General features: G+C 47.2%; 1 protein-coding gene across 3 annotated transcripts in view; it reads right to left on the bottom strand.

Annotated features, from left to right (window-relative positions):
* The window catches only part of Dpp6 (dipeptidyl-peptidase 6), an 842,230-nt gene that overhangs the window by 631,806 nt on the left and 190,339 nt on the right, over positions 1 to 20,085 (bottom strand). The window contains exon 1 of one of the 3 annotated variants that reach the window (XM_005404855.2): positions 13,591 to 13,614. The exons of the other annotated variants lie outside the window; for them this stretch is intronic. Coding sequence (XP_005404912.1) covers positions 13,591 to 13,599 — 9 coding nt within the window. The 5' untranslated portion in view covers positions 13,600 to 13,614. Of the gene's footprint in view, positions 1 to 13,590; positions 13,615 to 20,085 lie in introns of those variants that run through there. 3 annotated transcript variants of the gene reach the window in all.

The raw sequence follows: 20,085 nt of genomic DNA, 5'->3' as shown, positions 1-20,085 counted from the left end.
ACCAAAACAAAAAACAAACAAACAAAAAATCATTAAGTGACATTTGCCTTACATTTCCTTGTTTAGGCTCGGAGATATAGCTCAGCGGCACAAGCACCTGCCTGGCAAGCGCAAGGTCCTGAGTTCGATTCCTGGAACAAAAAAAAAAAAAAAAAGAAAGAAAGAAAGAAAGAAATGAACACTGAGGTTAGACCACAGCATGGTATAAGCCCGGTCCAAATACTCTCTTCTTTGTGACCTAGGAAAGTGGCACTACTACTGAGTTGAGTTTTACCATCTGTAAGATGGAGGTGGGAATGCCTATTCTGTCTTTCTGTTATAAATTAGTATGAGGGGCTGGGGATTTAGCTCAGCGGCAAAGCGCCTGCCTGGCAAGCGCAAGGTCGTGAGGTTGGTTCCTGGTACCGGAGAAAAACCAAAAACCAAAAACCAAACAAACAAAAATAAATAAATAAATAAATTAGTATGATACTGTACAGGGAAGTGTTCAGTGGTGCCTGTTCTTAGCATTATCATTCTTCTCATTTTATGTGGTTTCTTCGTGAGAATATTAACTATTGAGCAGTTTTCCCTGAGCGCCACTCAGGCAGTGATTTTATGTACTGACTATTCCAGGTGTCACTCAGGCAGGTGCCATTTTAACCAGTCAATTCATGTACTGAATACATTTGATAAAGGTGTGGTTTTTATATTTCTTGTTATATTACCTTATAAAAATATGCAATTTTTGATCATCGTGTATTTAAATAATTGGACTAGTAAGTGGTTAACATGGGAATCAGTACATATGGGCTGTAAGCTGAGACCTCTAACTTACTGCTTCTATGATATTTGCTTCTCTGGACCTGATTCATCATCTGTGAAGCAAAGCATGAGTTACATCTGCTCCCAAGTTCTTTCTGCCACAAAACTTTCTGCTACTGATCTCAAGAATTCATTCAGCAAATTGTCTAGATTCCCCCCAGGGAATAACATTTTGATTAAAACCTTTTCTGTTTGATGGGCTTAGTTACCAGCACTGAAGTACTTCTGTGCAGATATTGCCTTAAAATGAGAAAGGAAAGTTTTGGTGCAAAAAACAATATATAAAGTAAGTATCTCTTACCTTAGATATTATATTCTTAGCGAAAAGGCATAAAATTTTGATCATTTTGGAGTTTTTCAGGTTCATGAACTGAGATTTATTTTTTAGGTCTCACAGCCCACTTAAAAATGAGTCATTTTTAAAAACTCCCTATTGAGATAACTCGGAATTCAACTGCCTACTGTGCTATGGAATGATCCAACCACGGAGCACGCAGCGTTGGTCCAAGACACCACAAATCAAGCAGCAGGCATGCTGATGAGCACCCGCCACGGAGACCAGCGCGCCTTAGCATCAGGGCGCCAAGCGCAGGGCACTCGTCTGTCATTGCGGGAAAGTAGGGCAGGCCGTCCACCGTTCCTCCCTCCCAAGCGAAAGCCAGGGATGCAACCGGAAGTCCACAGAGCAGAGCTGCTCCAGGGCTGTTGTGAGGGCCCCTCCTTGGAGAAGGGGCAGGAGGAGAGCTGGTGACTGCCTGCCCAGGGAGATGATCCTGTCAGAGCGCCCCACAGGAGCCGCAGTGAGGCCCTGGAGCCCCAGGTGACCCACCCTGTGATGTCCTCGGTGATGCTGCGCTGCTCCACAGCTCCGCTCTGCCCCTTGTGGCTTCCTCCTCCAGCTCCACCTCTGACCAGGACGGAGCCAGGGGAGCCTGCGCTTGAAATGCCAAATGATCAAAGCCAAATACCACGCTGCAAGGTTTTTTTGTTTGTTTGTTTGTTTGTTTGTTCTTCACCAGGAACCAGGTGAAATTGGGCTTGAGTCTGTTCAGGTCTGCCTGTTGTCAGCATAACCCAACCCAGCCACACAGCTAGGTTTCATAAAATTTCCAAACTCTGGGCTACTTCAATGGTCAACATGCCTCTTTCATCGCTGATAAAAATAAAAGCCCATTTTAAAAAATGAATCAAAGAGAGAACCGCTGCGTGTTGCCATACTTAGTTGCCATTTGAATTGACACAATGAGAAAGTAGACATGGAGAACGAAACCTAACCCTGTGCTTTATCTGCTGGTTTAAAATAAAACAAAATATTGCTATGCAGCTGGATGGGCTCATTAATCCATGAACATTTGTGTGGAGCGACGGGGAGTAGATGTTATGATAAATAAATGATAGTGGTTTAACGGATGAGTTTGGGTCGGACTTCCACTATTTCAGATGACACGGGAACAGCAGGTGAGGGCAGTGAGTTTTTTGCACATGTTTGATTTTGCAACACACTAGGACCCTCCGGGCTTTGGCTGTATCTGTCTATCAATCACCTGCTTGATACCACAGATGAAAGTTGTACGTGCATGCTGGCTGAGGCAGATTTGCTACATTCTGCTTCTGAAAGGTACAGGAAGCATAGTCAGACCTTGGAGAACTTAAACCGATTTGGATTCTTTATTGAGAGGCTTTTTGGCTGAAGGCAAAAATCCAGCATTGTTCAAACAAAGCTGGATTGGCTCCTCAGAGGCAAGCTGGTCTCCATGCAGGAAAAGTCAAATGCTAAACAAATCTGAGAGGCAGAACAGATGATTCCTCTTCTGCAGACCCCTTCCTCTCTAGGCCTCACAGCACAGTGGCTTCCAGGAGCAGAAATACACCTCGTCTGTTTAATTACCTCTGTGACTGCAGGCCAGTGAAATTTGCTGAGATGTGAATGTTCTTACGGAACAGTGGTGAGTTGGATGAAATGCTTAATTACGAAGGTGTAGTTGCCCACGAGTGCTGAATACCGGTTCTCCTCTGCAGGTGTTTTCACGCTGGGGTTTTATGGCATCCTTAAATCTTTTCCCGGTGGAGGCTGGTTCTGGGGTGAGGCAGGAGAGCTGCTTCATGCTGCAAAGGCTCAAGGCCTAGCAGAGCAGCCAGGCAAGCGGACAGCTCTTTCCTCTGGAAGGACAGCGGGAATTAATGAGCTGGCACACACCCCTTGAACACGAGCCATGGCTTGGACACAGGGAAGGGGACATCATCACTCTCAGGCTGTGGTCAGGACCCCTGCTTTCTGTACTATCAGCAGGGGGTCAGCAAGCAGGACTCTGGATTCCTTCCCATGGAGCTGAAGGAAGCGTCAGGATGACTCACCAGGGGCCTGAAGCCTCTGGAGCCTCCATCTTTAAAGGTCAAGGCCAAGGTGAGTGCCGGCTAAACCCTGTTTGTCTTCCAAGGAGGATGAGCTCACAGTTGGAAGCCTGGTTGGCTGGTCATGCTGGAGCGGCAGAGATGCCCTCATGACCACCATATGCTGGTGACAGCTGGGGTCTCCCTGGGTGTCCCAGGGGCTGTGAACTCCCAGAGGATCTGGTCTCCACTGAGCTCCACTTGGCCCAGCATTGCCACGAGGAAGAAGAAATACTGTCTGCTAAATCTGGCCCGTCCCAAGACACTCACTCCCCTAAAAATCCTCATCAATGTGTATGTGGAAAAAACTTTTTGGAAGTAAATCTGGTGTATGTTGTGGCAGGAACATCAGAGAAGGCTGCTGGGGGGAAGCTAAGCTGCAGGAGTCCTCTTGTGGGTTACAGATAACTTTCCTAATCACTGAACTTGTAGTTTGTTGTGGATCTGGGAAAGATGGACTCTGAGACCCCAAAGGGAAAGCCTTCAGGAGAGGTATGGGCAGATTTAAGTATGTAGAAAAACTCTGTATTTCTGCATGGTAACAGGAAAACTTTACAGCAAATTTTACTAAAATCACTTTTTCCCACTCAGTCTATGAATATCTACCCAAACTGATCTATCACCTGCAGGGGAATGCAGCACACTCCAACAGGACAACAGCTTTTCCTGGAGAAAATAACACCAAAACGGCAGTCAATAAACCTGGTCCCAGCTTTGTTCTAGCTCTAGGTTCTCTGAGTAGCTGACATGGGCTGCTGATGTCGCCCGGAACTTGGGCAAAGTTAATATAAGTCCTCTCATGCTACATCCATGAAAAGGATGTGTGGCATCTGGGAGGCCACTTGAATTCTCTGAATCTCAGGTTTTCCACTCTTATAAAGTGGGGACAGGAGCCGCTGCCTAGCTGGATCACTGCTGTGATAAAATGTCAGGGAAAACACCAGCTTCCTGTGAAGCAGCTTCTCCCTTTTCAGATGCCATTACCCTAAGGTCACGGATAGAGGGAGAGATTATGGCATGTGTGCTGCAGACGGGGCCATTTTCTCCCAAACATGCAGAAGGTGGCGTGGCCCAGACCCTGCCTCCAGAGGAGCTGTGTGCACGGGTCAGAGTCCTGGCTGAGGGGATGGGAGCGGGGTGAGGACCATCAGTGCCGGGCTGGACACAACGTCACCATGCTTGTGCTCTGCCCACACACCTGGAAGTGAAGGGTCCTGAGATGTGGACCTGAAACGTGAGGACAGAACCAGCTGGGGAGATCCCAGGGGACCCCTTTGGGAGGTGCCTGGGAGCCATGAGCTGGGACTTGACTGCGCAGCAGAAATATACAACCCAGGGTTCGGCTGCTGAGATTTAGGAGCAGCTGGCTGGAAAAGTGATCTGGCCCTGGAAGGAGCCTGATCTTTGAAGTTAATAAACGAAGGCGAATGTAGGAAAAGCCCTAAGTGTAGACCGATTAATGCCGTGGCCTGAGACAAACCCTAACTCTAAGCCCTTGTTCCCTGTTTTTAAGGGGACAGTGGCACCTACTCAGGTCTCTCTCACAGGTTCTCATCAGAGCTAGTACAGGAAAAGCACCTGAAGTCCTGTTCCCTGTTGCTCATCTGAATGAGTGCTTAAACATGGACTCTGAGTCCTCCTGCAGACCCAGCTTCCCTGGAGCAAGACCCTGGGCTGCACATTTGAGCGCTCAGCAGGTGGTTTTCAAGCACAACCAGCTTTGGAAACCACCGTCATTAATGTCAAATCACCCCACAACGAGAAGGCACAGGTGGCAGTGTCTTACCCTCGGATACGAGCAGGCAATCATTTTACAAGAAGCCGAAGATACACCAATCTGAATGGAAAAGGCCAGAGCTGGGCCAGCGGACAGACGTGTGGTGGTCGTCCCTCTAGAGCAGTTCCACCTCGCACCACTGGGGGGCACCACGCAAGCCTCCGTCTGTGAATCCAGATCAGTAGTCCACACAGGTCCAGGAGGTGGCCCTGTGCTCGGCCCATCCTCACCTCATAAAGTTCCTGGACTTAGAAAGAGCTGAATGACTGCTCATGCAAACCTGGGCATCGCCCTTGTCATGGGAAGCAGCCAAGCCATACCTGGACCAGGCATCAGCAATGCCAGCAGGTACCTGCAGACTTCTGAGGTCACACGCAGGAAAACCATTTATGACCCCAGAAAACCATTAATTCTGAGGCCCCCAGGTGGTGGGCACTTCAGCAAGCCCTACAGGGACCACAGCGTGCCCCGATGTGCAATTCCACATCTGCAGATCCAGCCAGCCACAGATCCAAAATATTGGAGAAAATGTTGTGTACTGAACAGGTACAGACTTTTTCCTTTCATTACTCCCTGAGCATTGCATTGAGTGTTATAAGTCATCTAGAGATGAATTAAAGGTAGGAAGGGTGTGGGGAGTTTACACACAACTACTGCGCTATTTTAAGGTGGACTTGTCTGTCTGTGTGACCCGGTACCCATGAGGGGCCCTGAGCCAATCTCTAATGGACACAGAGAGAGGACAACTCCTCCCTATTTAATTTTCACAGCAGCCCCTCAATATAGGCACAAGCCCAGCCTGGGGATTTTGGTGAGGAGCTGCAGCACAGACAGGTCAAACGAGGAGTAGAGCTGGGATCTCTCTCGGGCCGTGAAACCTCAGTGCTTCACCCCGGACAGAATCACTCCATCCTCCACTTTGCTGGTGGAGGAGCCTATCCCTTGCTGATGATCAAAGGCATTTGAATTTAGCAGCTGAGCTCAGCTGTGGACATCCAGAGAGACTCTGGAAATGTGGTGGATAACAGAACCCACAGCAAAACCTATTTCTGCCTCTAATTTCTTCATTTCCCTCTTGCTATAACCAAGACCCTCCTGGGGTCAGTAGACAGGACTGAGTGTGACCCTCAATAGGCATCCTGAGAACCCTGAACTCCAGCACCCAGGAGCCCACCCGGCATGGTGGTGCGCCTGCTATGGTTAATGACTACCTGTTCTCAATGGTGCAGCACCATCACGGGGCCAAGTGTGCTGTAGATGCTTAAACATGCAATTCCTCAGCACTGTGCCCCACCCGGGACCCCTTGGCACTGACCCCCAACCAGGTCTCCAGTTGGCAGCTGCTCCCCGAGGCCTGGCTTCCTCCAGCCCTGCAGCTGTCCAGGGCCCATCCAAGCGCAATCCTGCCCGGAGACCCAGGAGCCTTCCTTCCGCCAGCCCACCACCTCCAGCCTCCTGGGCAACCTCCCTGCCCTGGCTCTGCGAGCTGCCCTTGTCCAGTTTTTCTACCCTCTCTCAGCCCAGAACTCTTCCTAACTAGCTGCTGGCCAACGTGAATGACTTGTCTTCATCCTTGCATGGCAAGCTCTTTCCACATTCTTGAAAGTTGGATCCCAAGATCAGACCACAAAGACTAACCATGACATAATTTGCCCTTGACTACTGAGTTCCCAGCAAAACTGGTAGAATCAACTAGAATTCACCACCCCCACCCCCATCCCCACATGAAGCCAGGCAGACCACTGAGGCCCTAACAGAGACCGCCTACTCAACAGCCCAGGCCGCGGTCTCAGACTACTCCATCAGCAGCAGCGTTGCACCACCTCTGACCAAATTAGGTGTTTTCTTGGGGAGAAATTGTGATTAAAGATCTCTACAATGAAACTGGAAAAAAAGAGAGGACTTTTCTGATCATCTCAACTTCTTCAGATTGTTTGCAACAGTACACGCTTGAAGAGTAAGAATTTCCTTCGGTTTAACGTTGCTTTTTGCATGGCATGGAATAAAGCTCCTCTTTTAGAGTACATGTTCTCATTTATTCAATAGTATAGCATCAAGAAAACCTTACAAAGAAAGCCATAAAGGAAATTAAGCAATACTTAGCACTGAGAAATAGTGAAAACTGTACAGATCAAAAAAAAGTTAATTTTGTCAGGTCTGACTGTATCTCATTTTTAAAACCATGAACACAGAAAAATACATTAAGCAGTAACATCTTGAGATACAAAAGAGCATTAACAACTACTGTATGACAGGAGACCAGCGTGTGGGAGCGTTAGTGGCTACCAAGAGGAGCTAGCCTTGGGAGTACATTGGTTCCTGGTACATCTGAGAAGTGAAACCACAACATTTAGAACAATAGAAAGTTGAATAAAGTTCTCTGCAAAAACCAGTCATCTAAGCCCTCTGCTGTCCACTGGTGGGGCTTCAGGTGGTGACCTTCCAAAGGTAAGAAGAAATAAGCTCTGCTCTGTGGGGTTTGACCATGCACAGGGAGATGTTCTCCCAGAACAGGTCAGAGGTTGGAGGACTAATTTATCACTGTTTCCTAGATAGCAAATTGACGTCCATAACCAAAGCCATCACCACTTGAGAGTTTTTATTTTCTGTATTCAAGCCAAACCCTGGACACTGAACCCCTTTCCTGTGCAATGTATGGCTCTGAGGACTCCTTCTACTTTGCATATTTACCCCGACTCAACACCCTCCAGCAACACATCTACCTCTGCCACTCACGTGTGCAAGGTCCATGAGAACAGTTCGCACACAAGGCCCCTCTCCTGCAACTGTGCACCGCCCTCAGCCCTGTGTCCTTGTGAGCCAGGGGGGCTTCTCGTCCCCATGCTGTCAGCAAAGGTGGATCGATTTACTGATGACAGGACAGAAATCCAAGAACAAAACCTGCCCACCAGTCCAGGCATCTTAACCTCTGTGAGTCAGAGAAAACCAGTAAGGACAGGGAGAGAAAAAAGCAGTCATGGTGACCCCTACAGGCCCCCATGGGAAGCACCGTCTGACAGCTCTCTCGGCACCTTAGGGAGAAAGGATAACATCAATAAGAGCTCAAAACCAGCCTCAGTGTGGCCATTTACACTAAAGTCACAGTTCTTCCCCCTTCTCCATAATCCAAGGGGCATTCAGGCTTCTCCCACATAAGGGATGGCGCATATGTCCCCATTCCATGCCCTCAGACCTGCGTGAACAAAGGGGAAGAGGCAGCAGGCCTGTTCTGAACCTTCCTCTCCGGAGACTGCGCATGCGTCCTCTTATGTCCTTGCATTTCTGCCATGGCCATGGAAAAACCACGCTCTTGGTCCAGGAGAAGCAGGGGAGACACACAGACACCCAGGCAGGAGCAATCCAGCCAATGAGCTGACCCACACTGCAACATGGCCAAGCTCAGCTAAGCCCAGGGTGCTACTGTCATAGCCAAACGCCCTTGTGTTAAGACGGGTGCTTGCACAGAAATACCGTACCTCACTATACACCCAACAAAGTCAACCTAAAAGAATCACAGCATTCTGTGTCAGAAGAATGTCAGGCAAGCTCAGCATTTGTCAAATGTCTATTGATTTTGAGCATGGCTATATGGATACGATACCAATTTTTCTCTCAAAGCATTCCTCATTGCTTGAGACTCATATACACACATGGGTTTAATTTTTTTCTTTAAATCTTGTTATCTGGGACATACACGTTAGCAAAGATTTGTGAGCTCTAGGCAGTCATTTTGGATGCTGCCCCACAGCCACAAGAGTGCTTAGTAAGAAGTTCCTGGTCACTCACAGTGGGACTGAGCAAAAAGCCCACGAGCATCTTGTCCTGCATTTACAGCCTAAGCTTCGAGTTTCTCAAAAGCACAGAAAGCACTTTTGTGATTTCATGCAAACCTGTCTGAGCAATCACACTTTCTTCTTTCTCCTTCCTTTCCTTTTTCTGTCTTCACCACCTCTGAAGAGCTGGGTCAGGGGCAAGGTCAGAGTTACCTCCTTTTTCATATTTATCCCTTAAAGGATCTGTTATTGTATTAGTTGTTTTCCATTTTTATTACAAAATACTTGAGGCTGGGTATTTTATAAAGTAAAGAGGTTTATTTAGCTTTTAGTTTTAGAGGCTATAAGTCTGAGATGATGGACCCCATGGGTTCAGCTCTGGTGAAAGCCCTTGGGTTGTGTCAAATCATGGTGGACCTCATCGAGGAGAACCTCATCATGGTGGACCTCATCATGGCAGGAGTTCATATCAGACACAGAGGACACGCAGTGAGACAGGGCAGCTCTAATGACCAGGCTCACTTTTTAAAAACTATGCACTCACTTGGGCCCCATGTAAACTACCTTAATCCTTTCCAAGCACAGCATTCCCATGACCCAATCACCTTCCATGAGACCCCACTCTTTGAAGGTCCAGCCATCTCTCACCAAAGTTCCAGCGCATAAGCCCCTGAGCCACGGTCAAACCTCCCCTGCTGCTGTCTAGCTGTAAGCCAGAGAAGACACCACAGGACAGTCCTGTCACCCCGCCCACAGGGAGCCAGCAAAGACGCTGACAGCTGACCTCAGCATCCCTTTTGGTGTCAAGGCCTCCTGTTCTCACCCAGTGACAGTTCCTGTCCCATGAGCTGCTATCTCCACCTAAACCAACCCGTGTCTCTTCTCCTACTTGGGCTCCCTGGATAATAACACACCAAACCGTGAGAGACTGCTCAACATTAGGGGACACCTGCTATATCCTCAATATTGTGCCAGAGACAGACATCTCAGGAACGGGACATGGCCGGACCCTTCAGGAATCCCTGCATTTTAGAAAGCTTTTGGCCTCCCGGCCTAGGGCGGAGTGAGTCAGACCTCTCAGGCCCTGGAGCAGCTCTATAAAAGAGACATGGAGTTAAGTCTGGCCTTTACTATCCAGCTTCCCACCCCACCTAGAAGTACACAGGTTGGAGGCCAGAAAAGCACCTACAAGATGGGAAGTTTGCATACAGACACTGATTCACCCAGGCGAACTGCAATTCATGCTCCTCCTCCTCCACTTCCTCCTGCTCCTCCTCCTCCTGCTCCTTTTCTTCCTCCTTTTTCTCCTTTGCCATACTGGGTATTGAACTCAGTGACTTTGCGCTGAGTTACATTTCTCAGCCCTTTTTATTTTTTAATTTTAAGTCAGGATCTCCTTACATGTTAAGTTGCCCAGGCTGGGATTGCACTTGTGATCCTTCTGTCTTAGCCTCCCAGAACACAGAAATTACAGGTATGCACCATCACACGTGGCTCATTTCTTTTTATAAATCCAAAACTAATACCTAAACTGCATTTTTTTAACTTAAAATGTTGTTAAATTCAGAAACACACAAAAAGTTAGCATAGCAGCAACTTTAAAATCACAGACCTATGAATAACGTACAACACAAATATATAAAGAGTAAACACCAAAGAGTGTCATGGATGATGTAACCTGCAGTTCAGGAAGACATTAAGCCCTCCATTGCTAACACCTGCCACACTCTGATGGGCTCCAGCGGTCCACATTGCCCCTGGAAAGTGGAACCACCACAAGTACCTGCTGTAACTCACCACATCTGGGGAGAAGAGAATCACGGCATCCATTCCCCTTAAAATGTCCCTTACAGCACTGCTGCCTACCAGCAGTCTACAGTTATACTTAGGTTAAAGCCAACCTTTAAGAACCTTTAATGTCATTTGATTACCAAAAAAGAATATAAAGCACTATTCAGAGTTGGAAAAGGGCTTGGGATCACCTGCCGGACCTCCAGGGGACAGACGTGCAGTGCCGGGTTTATGTATTGGACGTGGTTTGAGCAATACCACAGGGCTCCCCCCTTGCCACAAGATTGTCACCAGATGGAATGTGGCCGTAACTGATGGCTTATTGATCCAGGGAGGAGGAAACCCATAAGATTCACACCTCCGTTCACATCTTCCTCTTGGTATGCGAAGAAAGCATTCTCTTAAGTTGACCCAGGGGTCCCTGTGCTCTCAGGACCAAGCAGCCTCTGAGGTGGAGAATGAACTGTTTGAGGACTCCTGTGGCAGCCTGCAGGGCATCTGGGCCTCTGCAAGGAGGAAAGCGAGGTGCAAGTGAAGGCCGGGTCTCGGTACCCTGGGAAGACACTAGCGGTTTGGCCTCCTGTCACTGGACACAGGAGCACAGTGCGGCACTGCAGTTCGGCACCTGGGACCCCACCTGCGGGAGTAAATACCTGACGAAGACGTAAACACCCGGGGTGTGCGAGCTGTCGCTACTCTTTCTCCGTTCCTCCTAGCCCTCTGATTACAGGCGAACATGCCCAATCCAAGCACCTGCTCAAGGAAGGAAGCCCAGCTCTCCCGAGGTCAGGATGGAGCCTCTGCCCTCAGGCCGGCTGTGCCAAGCGCATGCACGGGGTCCCTGGCACTGGGTGTGCGGGGGATGTGTCTTGTTGCCCACATGAGATTGGAGGTCGCTGCCCACGAGCTGCGCTCCAGGACCTCTTTGTGTCTGCCTTCACATGTCAGCAGCTGAAGAGGCCCCGTCACCTCCAGCTCCTTTGTCTGCTCACCGGGGACCAATGCCACTCCAGATGTGCATGGCACCCAATCAGGGAGGACTGACAGGGACCCATCGGCTCTTTCCCGATCTCTGCTCCAAGCTTTCTGGCTTTCGGGGGAACTGTTCTCCAGCATCTTTACTGGAAATGAAAATGTCAAAATATCTTGTATCTGTGAAACAATGTTGAGGTTCTTTGGTAACTTTTCTCACTGCTTCTGATAATCATAAAATATGTTTGTGCACAAAGGAAATATTATCACGTCCAGAACCCAGCCATTTCCCCACCCACTGAAATACAAATGCTTAACTCGTAATGTGTTATAAACACTACAGGCAAAGTCGGTCTCACGTTCCTGTTTTCTGTACATGTTCTGCCTTGGGGGACCTGGGGTTCGTTTCATGTATATTAACCTTGTTTCTCCAGCCAAACTGAAATTAAAGAACAATATTAAGTAAGATAGAACTAGGCTATAAAATGGGTCTTGCCTTTACATTAGGGATTTGCCCTTTACTGTGACCCTGATCTATTGCACCAAACACAGCAAGGCCTCAGTGAACTGGAAAGACCGTACAGCCTCAGACATGGCCAAAGCCAGTGAGTGTCCACAAGGACCAGAGAGGCTTTGCGATTGGAGGGAGAGAGACTTGTGAACAAATAAGAAAACAGAGGTAAGTTTCACAGACGAGCAGGTAATTATACAGACACCAGATTTCTAGTACTGATTGCAAGGTGAAGTCCAGATGACCTCAGGGAATTCATTCTCCATCTGGAATTTCTATAAACTCAGTAAACTGCAGCCCAAGGTAAGAAACTCCATCCTTTCCCTCATGGCAAAAGCAGTGATAGCATCTGAGACGGTCATGCCACTCCACAAAACTCTACAGCCTGACCCTTGCATAACTTGACTCCCAGGGTGTCAGATCCTCCTTCTGGGGAGGGGTGGGTCACCCACACTGCATTGGGGAACATGGTAGCCACCATTATAGGTCAGATGGTGCGGGTGGGGCTACATTCTTCTGCAGACAGCATCAGTCATGGGTCACATGCAGTAATGTAACAGCTCACACAGTCTCCTTGGTTCTCACCCTGCCAGCTCCCACAATTCCTAAGTTTTGGGGGTTTTTTGTCTTTTCTTCTGGTACCAGGAATCGAACTTACAACCTTGTGTTTGCCAGGCAGGCGCTCTGCCGCTGAGCTAAATCCCCAGCCCCCACAATTCCAAAGTTAATAAGCCGAAGATCAGCTTAGTAATGCAAAGGCACAGAAGACTTTCCATGGATGGGATTCCATGTACTCAAAAATTACACTGCAACCGATTGTGGCAGGGGAGAAATGAAAGGCATCATGTCTTCCTGGTGCAAACAGCAAGTGAAAGGTAGACAATTCTGCAAACACCAATTCTCAGGAAAGCTGTAGTAGGAGGGTACAGGAAGGTGGGAACATGGGGTTCACGGGGCAGCGGTCCTACAACTGTGACCACGACTGTGAGAATAACATCCTGGCTTCCTACCTCAAGTGAGTGAGTTTCTTAGCTGGTTGCAATGTTCTCTCTATTTCCTGACCACAACGCATGACCACAGCTTGCTGGCGCTCTCCCTGGACACTGAAGTCAGAATAAGGTGGTTACAGGAAGTGTCCAGCATTTATCAGCATCCTGGTCCCCACGCAGTCAACTGCACTTAAGGATTTGAGACGACAGCTTCCCTGGTATATTTTTCTACCATCAAAGGACTAAGGATGTGACCTGAATCAACTTTACAAAACAATGTCTATGACTGATACGAAGAAAAAATGCTTTTTATATTACTATCGTATGCCAGTAGGCAATTAGACACAGAATATTTGACTGAATACCCAGCTACTTATCTTTCAGCTCTTCTTGGGCATTTTGTTCAATGGTTGTAAGTCCCTTGCATGGTCAGCTTTTGATGTTTTCTTTATCACCTTTTCCCCCTCCTAGCCAGAGGGACCATGTCTTTGTGCAGCAGAGCACACACTTATAGTGCTGCTTGGCCTCGCTTGCTAAACTGCCCTGAAGGATGTGAGGTGAGGCGGTACCGAGCTTCCCTACCTTGCACATCCTGTGACCTGGCGGCAGAGCACACTGACCCCAGATGCTGGTGTCCTCGCGGAGATGTCCTCAGGGTAGCAGCCTTGTTCCCTCAGCTGTCTTGTGCCCCTCTATCAGAGAGGCCTCTGTAACCTCGCTTTCTGAAATAAACACCCCGTCACGCCTTCCCTTCCTTTCTTCCTCCCCAGCACTCATCACCCCTGACAAGCACTTCCTTGTTTGTATTTTCTCTCCCCTCATTAACATGTGAGTGGCGTGCCCAGCCCCAGACACACTGTCTGTACTGGACGTCTAGTAACTGTTGTGGGTGTTTGATAAATGCATTTCCCTTAGCTGATTGTCAGCTACCTTAATTTTGTGGTGCCTAAGATAAGGGAAAAGCAGTATATAAATGCGCGTGATTGGTTGTTCGAATACAAAACAGGTGTGTTTGTGTGATGGCCACCTCCGTACTCAGAAGAAAAGGACTTTTATTCAAGCAAATGTGCTAGGATCAAGAAAGCAAGCCTTCAGGAGTGATCACCAGCTGGATACCTAGCGTAAGAGGCATTACGTGAAACTAATCTATAAGCTGCATTGTTGGCTCATCCAACAGGTAAACAACACTGTACTGAAGTTCTAGACATCATGGGAGATGACTTTTTGAAGTTACGAGAGAGTAACCAGGCTCTCGGCTCAGGAGAGTTCTGGAAGAGTTCTTGGGTGTGCCCAAGAGGGAGGAAAGGAGTGGGGATCTTGGTGCTGGGCTGGCAAGGCAGCTGGGTTGATCCTTAGTGGGGGCTGAGCTTCATTCCCTGCCCTTTGGTGCCACTGTGAGGGACCAGCCCACGGCTTCCCGATGGGACCTGGTCTCCACCGCCATGTGCTTGCAATGAATACTGAGTAGGTCCAGCATTCAAAGTGCCTACAGAAGTCATTCACGTAGCTGCTCGGACAGGTGCTGACAGGCATGAGAGAGGTATGCAGATTATTATTTTCTTTTTCTTTATAAATTTGTGGGTTTTAAAAATTTTATTGGTACATTTGAAATGTACATAATGATAACATTCATCCTAGGGAATTTGTGTCTGTGCATGACATAGCTTGCTTCTTTTTTCCCCATTCCCCCTCCTCCCTTCAACCCTCTGCCCCTGTCTAATGTGTTTGCATTTTTTCCTTCTATTCTATTTTTTTCTTACCTTTTCTTTCCTCTCCTCCCTTGTTCCCCTTTTCATTTGAGTGGATTATTTTTTACTTCAAAGGGAATATCATGCTCCACGGAAGTTACCTTGTGGCTTATTTCAGTGACCCTGTCATGGCTGAGGGCACTTCTGCTCTGCAGGAAGTCCCAAAATGCACTCAGCACTTACACAGCTGTGCAGACACAGTCGGTTCCCTTGCTTGTGGGACAGGTAGTTTCTGAAAACCGAATTTCACAACATCATATCACCCGTTTCAATTATTTTATGTGTTATTCTTGGCATTGGATTACTTTTTGTCCTGGGCAGATTATTTGCAGCAGTTGTCTGTTGGGAGTAATTTAAAAACTGGACAACGTAAAAGTTATTCAAAAATCTCAGAAGGAAATTACCCAAGAGGATCATCCAATTAAACAAGTCCAAAGGGGAAAGGACACATTCTGCTGTGTTTGCCGTCTGCTTTTTTACCCAGGAACCAGTTAATGTGTGCTGTAGGTATAAAGCATTTATCACAAGAAGACTGCTTACAGCAGTAAGCCCGAAGGCCCTGTCCGTGGACCGAGGGGCGTGGCTGCCTGTAGCCCCGCCTGAGGGCGGAGTCTGTGAGACTGACCGCTGAGGGGTGCCTAGGAACCGCCATACCTCTACAGCCTACATCATTCTAAGAAGAGAGGAACTGGTTATCTAGTGAAAACATTTATATCATTTTCTTTTAAATGCTTGAACTTATATACAACACCACATTTTATTCTGAGTAAACCATTGATCTGTTTGAGCCAATACCATGTGAAATCTATAAGGAGTGATCAATATACATAGTAAATAAACAAATTTTAAAATGTATTATCGTGAAAGAAACTACCATGAATCTCTCTTAAAATATGCCCTTTGCTTCAAATATACTTATCCCATTGCTTCTGCCACTCTTTGAAGAGGCTCCAGAAGTCCTTTTTCATGACAGTCTTTACAAAGTGCGATCAAAACTACAGTGACTAAAAAGTCAAATACAGATCCACAAGGTACAATAGGTATTGTGAAAGGGAAAGAAACTGCTCAAAAGCAAGGAACAACTGGGAGGGGGGAAAGGAGAAAAGAAGGAAGGGAAAAATATACACACACACACACACACACAATAGCTAATTGTACTACTAATTTCTCTTAGCTCATTGAAAGGAATATTCGTGTTTACATTGTTTGATCAATTTTGCACGCCTGTATCTGGCAATCTGAGCAACTGCTTTGAAGGTAACAATATGCTAACCATTGTTAACTTCCTATGGTCTTGTTTTGAAATTCTGTATTTTTTTCTCTTTATAAAAAATCTACATGAATGCTGCTGCCCGGTGGCACCAAACACAGAAGCAGGCCGGTAAAAACGTGACGCTGTGTCCTCACCCCTCGACTCACTGGATCTGGCACCGTGTGACTTCCGGCTCTTCCCCAAAGTCAAAATGACCATGGAAGGTGTAGTGGATTGACAACTGGTGGTCAACTCATAACCGCAGCTGAAATGAGTAAGCGTGGTGCTGGGTGTGGGAGCCCGCCTGAGGACTGTTGCCAGCAGCATAAGAAGCACAACTGGAGAAGGAGAAGTAGGCTGTTGGGAGCTGAGAAAAGGCTGTTGGGAGCTCAGAAAAGCCTGTGGGGAATTGAGGATGGCTGTGGTACTTTTCAGGGGAGCTCTGGTTCTTACTTTGCGCATCGCTTCCTGGCTCCGGAGGGGAAAAAGGTGCACAGCTCAGTCTCCTGAAGAAGCTTGTCACATTGGCTTTCCTGATGGGAACTCAGCTGTCTTCACCACTGGAGGAGCTCTGAATCTCACTGTTGCTGAGGATGGCTGTGGTTCCTTTTAGGGGAGCTCTGGTTTTTACTTTGCATGTCACTTCCAGTGCAGATCCCTCAGGCTGCTAGCACAGATCCTTCATCCCACTTCACAGACTTACTAGTTCTACCACTAACCTTTGGGCCTTCCCAGCACAGACCCATGAAACAGGCCTGTGTGAGACACTGTCGTGGGCTCTGGGCCTCCAGTTGGACTCGTGGGAGGCACTGTGACAAGCTCTAGTTCTTGAGCTGGACTCATGCAGGGCATTAGCATGGGATCCAGGTCCTCAGCTAGATCCCTTGGTCTTAGTGTGTGGACAGAATTCCTGCACTCTTTTGTATATCATTCTTTGGGTGACTATTATAAATAACCTTATAAAATATGTGTCCTGTATTATACTGTTTCACCTTGCAACATCCCCCAAACCAACACAAAAGGGAAATATTTTGAATCCATTCAGGACATGCAGGCAGCCAGAAGTGTGCCACTAAAGACACTCCTGAAAGAGGACTTCCGGACCTGCTTCACAAAGAGGCAAGAACAATGAGACAAGTGTGTTCAAAATGAGAGGGAGGATTTTGAGGGGAGTTTATGGTGATGTATATTTTAATATAACAAGCTTTTTAACAATTTGAACATTAACCATATTTTTTATCATGCCTCCTAAATATAGACACCTGCTACTTCTCAGTAGGGTTAGGTTCTTCTAACTTCATGACACGTATGTGTCCAGTCAGAGTACCTCCTGAACGCTGATTTGATGGCTGTGTGCACAAGAGCCCTAAGGGTCAGGGATATATATGTACTAGACCAAGGGCCGCTGGGTGCCAGGAACTGGCCAGAACACAGCATGTGAGAGAATCCCAGCCCTGGTGGAACGTCACCTACCAGCCACAGGGCCCTCAGCTGACCAGTGTCCCTTACCCTGCCAAGCAGAGACAACCGGCTCAGTTACAGATGCCCCTGGGGCTTGGAGGCAGCCAGGCTAGCCAGGGCCTGAGCCCATCACATCTTCTAGGAGGAAAGGATGCTTTGACCAAGTCTTGCAGGAAGGTTGAGCACAGGTAGGAGGGGCTGCCACACCTCCACCTGGAGCCCCCATCCCCTTTTTCTCCCTTTCTGGATCATATCTAACTGCTCTATGTCAGTACGGGCTCATGGCCCATTCTAAGCAGAGCTGTGTAAAATTTTTCGACTACAGAGATGTGACTGAGCCCCTCACCCACTAATCTGCTGTATCACACTGCCCTTGCCTTCTTCATTTTTTCTCCAAAGAACTCTTGAGAGAGCTTGGCATGCTTGTAACCCTAGCACTCTGGGAGGCTGAGGCAAGAGGATCATGACTTCAAGCCCAGTTTGGGGAATTCAGCGAGACACTTTCTTAATAATAATAATAATAATTAATAATAATAATAATAATAATAAAAGAGGGCTGTGTATGTTGCTCAGTGTGAGACCTGGGTTCAATCTCAGTACCCTCCCCTATCCCCAAAAGAGCCCTTGAGAAAAATCATCCTGCAGTTTGACTAGCAGGACATGATCGTCCAATGGTAGCTTTGCTTTCAACAGGGGGCTGCCAGGTGTGGCTTTTCAGTGGCTTTTCCTTCTCGCCAACGCTGATGGGAATCCCAGAATCCCTCCCGCAGCTGAAGTCTAGCAACTGCATTGACACAGCCTCTGCACTGCACCGCCGCACTGTTTGTTCCCTTCAGGCTGCCCCCTGCCATTTTTTATAGGTTTAGAGGACATAATACTTTTCTGAAGCATATGAAAATCTCATGGAAACACCATCGTCAGTGTAAATAAAGAGATCCACTGCTGGGTCCCGTCTCTCTAGAGAGACGCCAAGTGCTGCTCACAGCAGATTAAAACCTCCAAAACCTCCTTTTGAACACAGTGAAATGGAACTTATCTATGGGAACATTTTGTAAGTGGGACAATTTTAGTTTTTCACAGGCAGATCTTGTACAAGAAGTAAACCTTAATTTATACTGGAAGTCTGCATTACTTTTGACTTATATTTCATTTTGCAAAAAAAAAAAAAAAAATTTTTCTAATTAATCAGATTCCCCTCAAAATTAGGATTTTAGGAGATACTTTTAACAGAAAGAAACACAACATCAGAAAAATGAGTTTGAATCTCTGACTTACGTAAAAAAGCACATCTGGCAGGTGTTCGGGAATCGTTACAGATTGCACCAGATCACTCAAGCCGTGTCTCCTGCTAATCTAAAGCCACTGTCACCAAGGCCCAGATGGATGGCTCTCTGAAGACTCCACAGCACCGAAGCTATCACAGACATACTGAAAAGAGCTAACAATAAACCCAACGTTGGAGACAAAAATTCAGTCTAAAAATCAGCCCCTGGGTGAGTTCAGCTCCAAAGCATTATCACACATCTTCTCATTTCTCCACCATCACAGCTACAGTTTTACTGAGCACCGATGCTGTTGGCCCCGTGGCCAGGCAGAGAGGTTGATACTAGAAGAACCATCTTCCTAAAAGCATGAACCCACCTTCTCATCCGCTCGCTGTGAGTTTGTTCCTTTAAGGAAAAAGCAAGATGCTATCACGATACATGTAGGGACTGCAGTGGGGACACAGTGTGGAGAGTATGTGTGCTCAGCCAAGGTCATGTAACTGCTGTAGGTAAACAAGAGCGAGCACAGGTACCCTTCAGGTTCCTTCCAAATCTAACACTGAACAGTAGCGCCCCCTTGTGCACGGCTTCCTTTTCGGAGGCTTCAGTTACCTGCAGTCAACCAATCACAAAATACTGAATGAAAAATTGCAGTTACGATTCTTAAGCTTTAAATAACTTGTGTTACAGATTATGGTTACAGTTTTCTCTACTTCATTATTGGTTGTAGCTTCTTAATCTCTGGCTGTGCCTAATGTATAAATTAAATTTGATCACAGGAATGTACATATAGGAAAAAACACCATGTATGTAGGGTTCTGAACCATCTGTAGTTTCAGCCGTCCACTAGAGGTCTTGACGTATCCTCCATGGAAGAGAGTAGAAAATTTTCTAGTATAATTTTACCAGAAGCATTAGGTCACTGGCCCAACGGTTCTGATACAAGTTTCTTCCATTAGACTAAAGTACCCCAACTACAGTCACACTTGACCAGACAGTGACACTCAGCACCATGGCAAAGACTGGCCGGAACTGCGGCCAACAGGTGCTTTCCCAGGGATGGCAGGAGGTGTGCTTCATGGTGGGGAAATCACATGGTACTGCTGGGGTCTGCGTCTCAATTTGGTTTAGAATTAGCCCCAAAGAGATCTGGGGAAGATCGGAAAATTAGCTTTACATAAGCAAGGGCAGAAGAATGAAATGAGGTAATTTAGGTGGGATGACACTGCAACCAGAAATCACACAAATTTTTATCTTTAGCCTCAGCTGCCCCAATCCTGTACCTGCATGAAGATGAAGAGGACTGTATGGAATCACACACACACACACACACACACACACACACACACAC

This window comes from Chinchilla lanigera, unplaced genomic scaffold, assembly GCF_000276665.1.
Source record: "Chinchilla lanigera isolate Chin_1 unplaced genomic scaffold, ChiLan1.0 scaffold00090, whole genome shotgun sequence".
Classification (NCBI taxonomy): Eukaryota; Metazoa; Chordata; class Mammalia; order Rodentia; family Chinchillidae; genus Chinchilla; species Chinchilla lanigera.
This window is presented reverse-complemented; position numbering and strand designations above follow the sequence as displayed.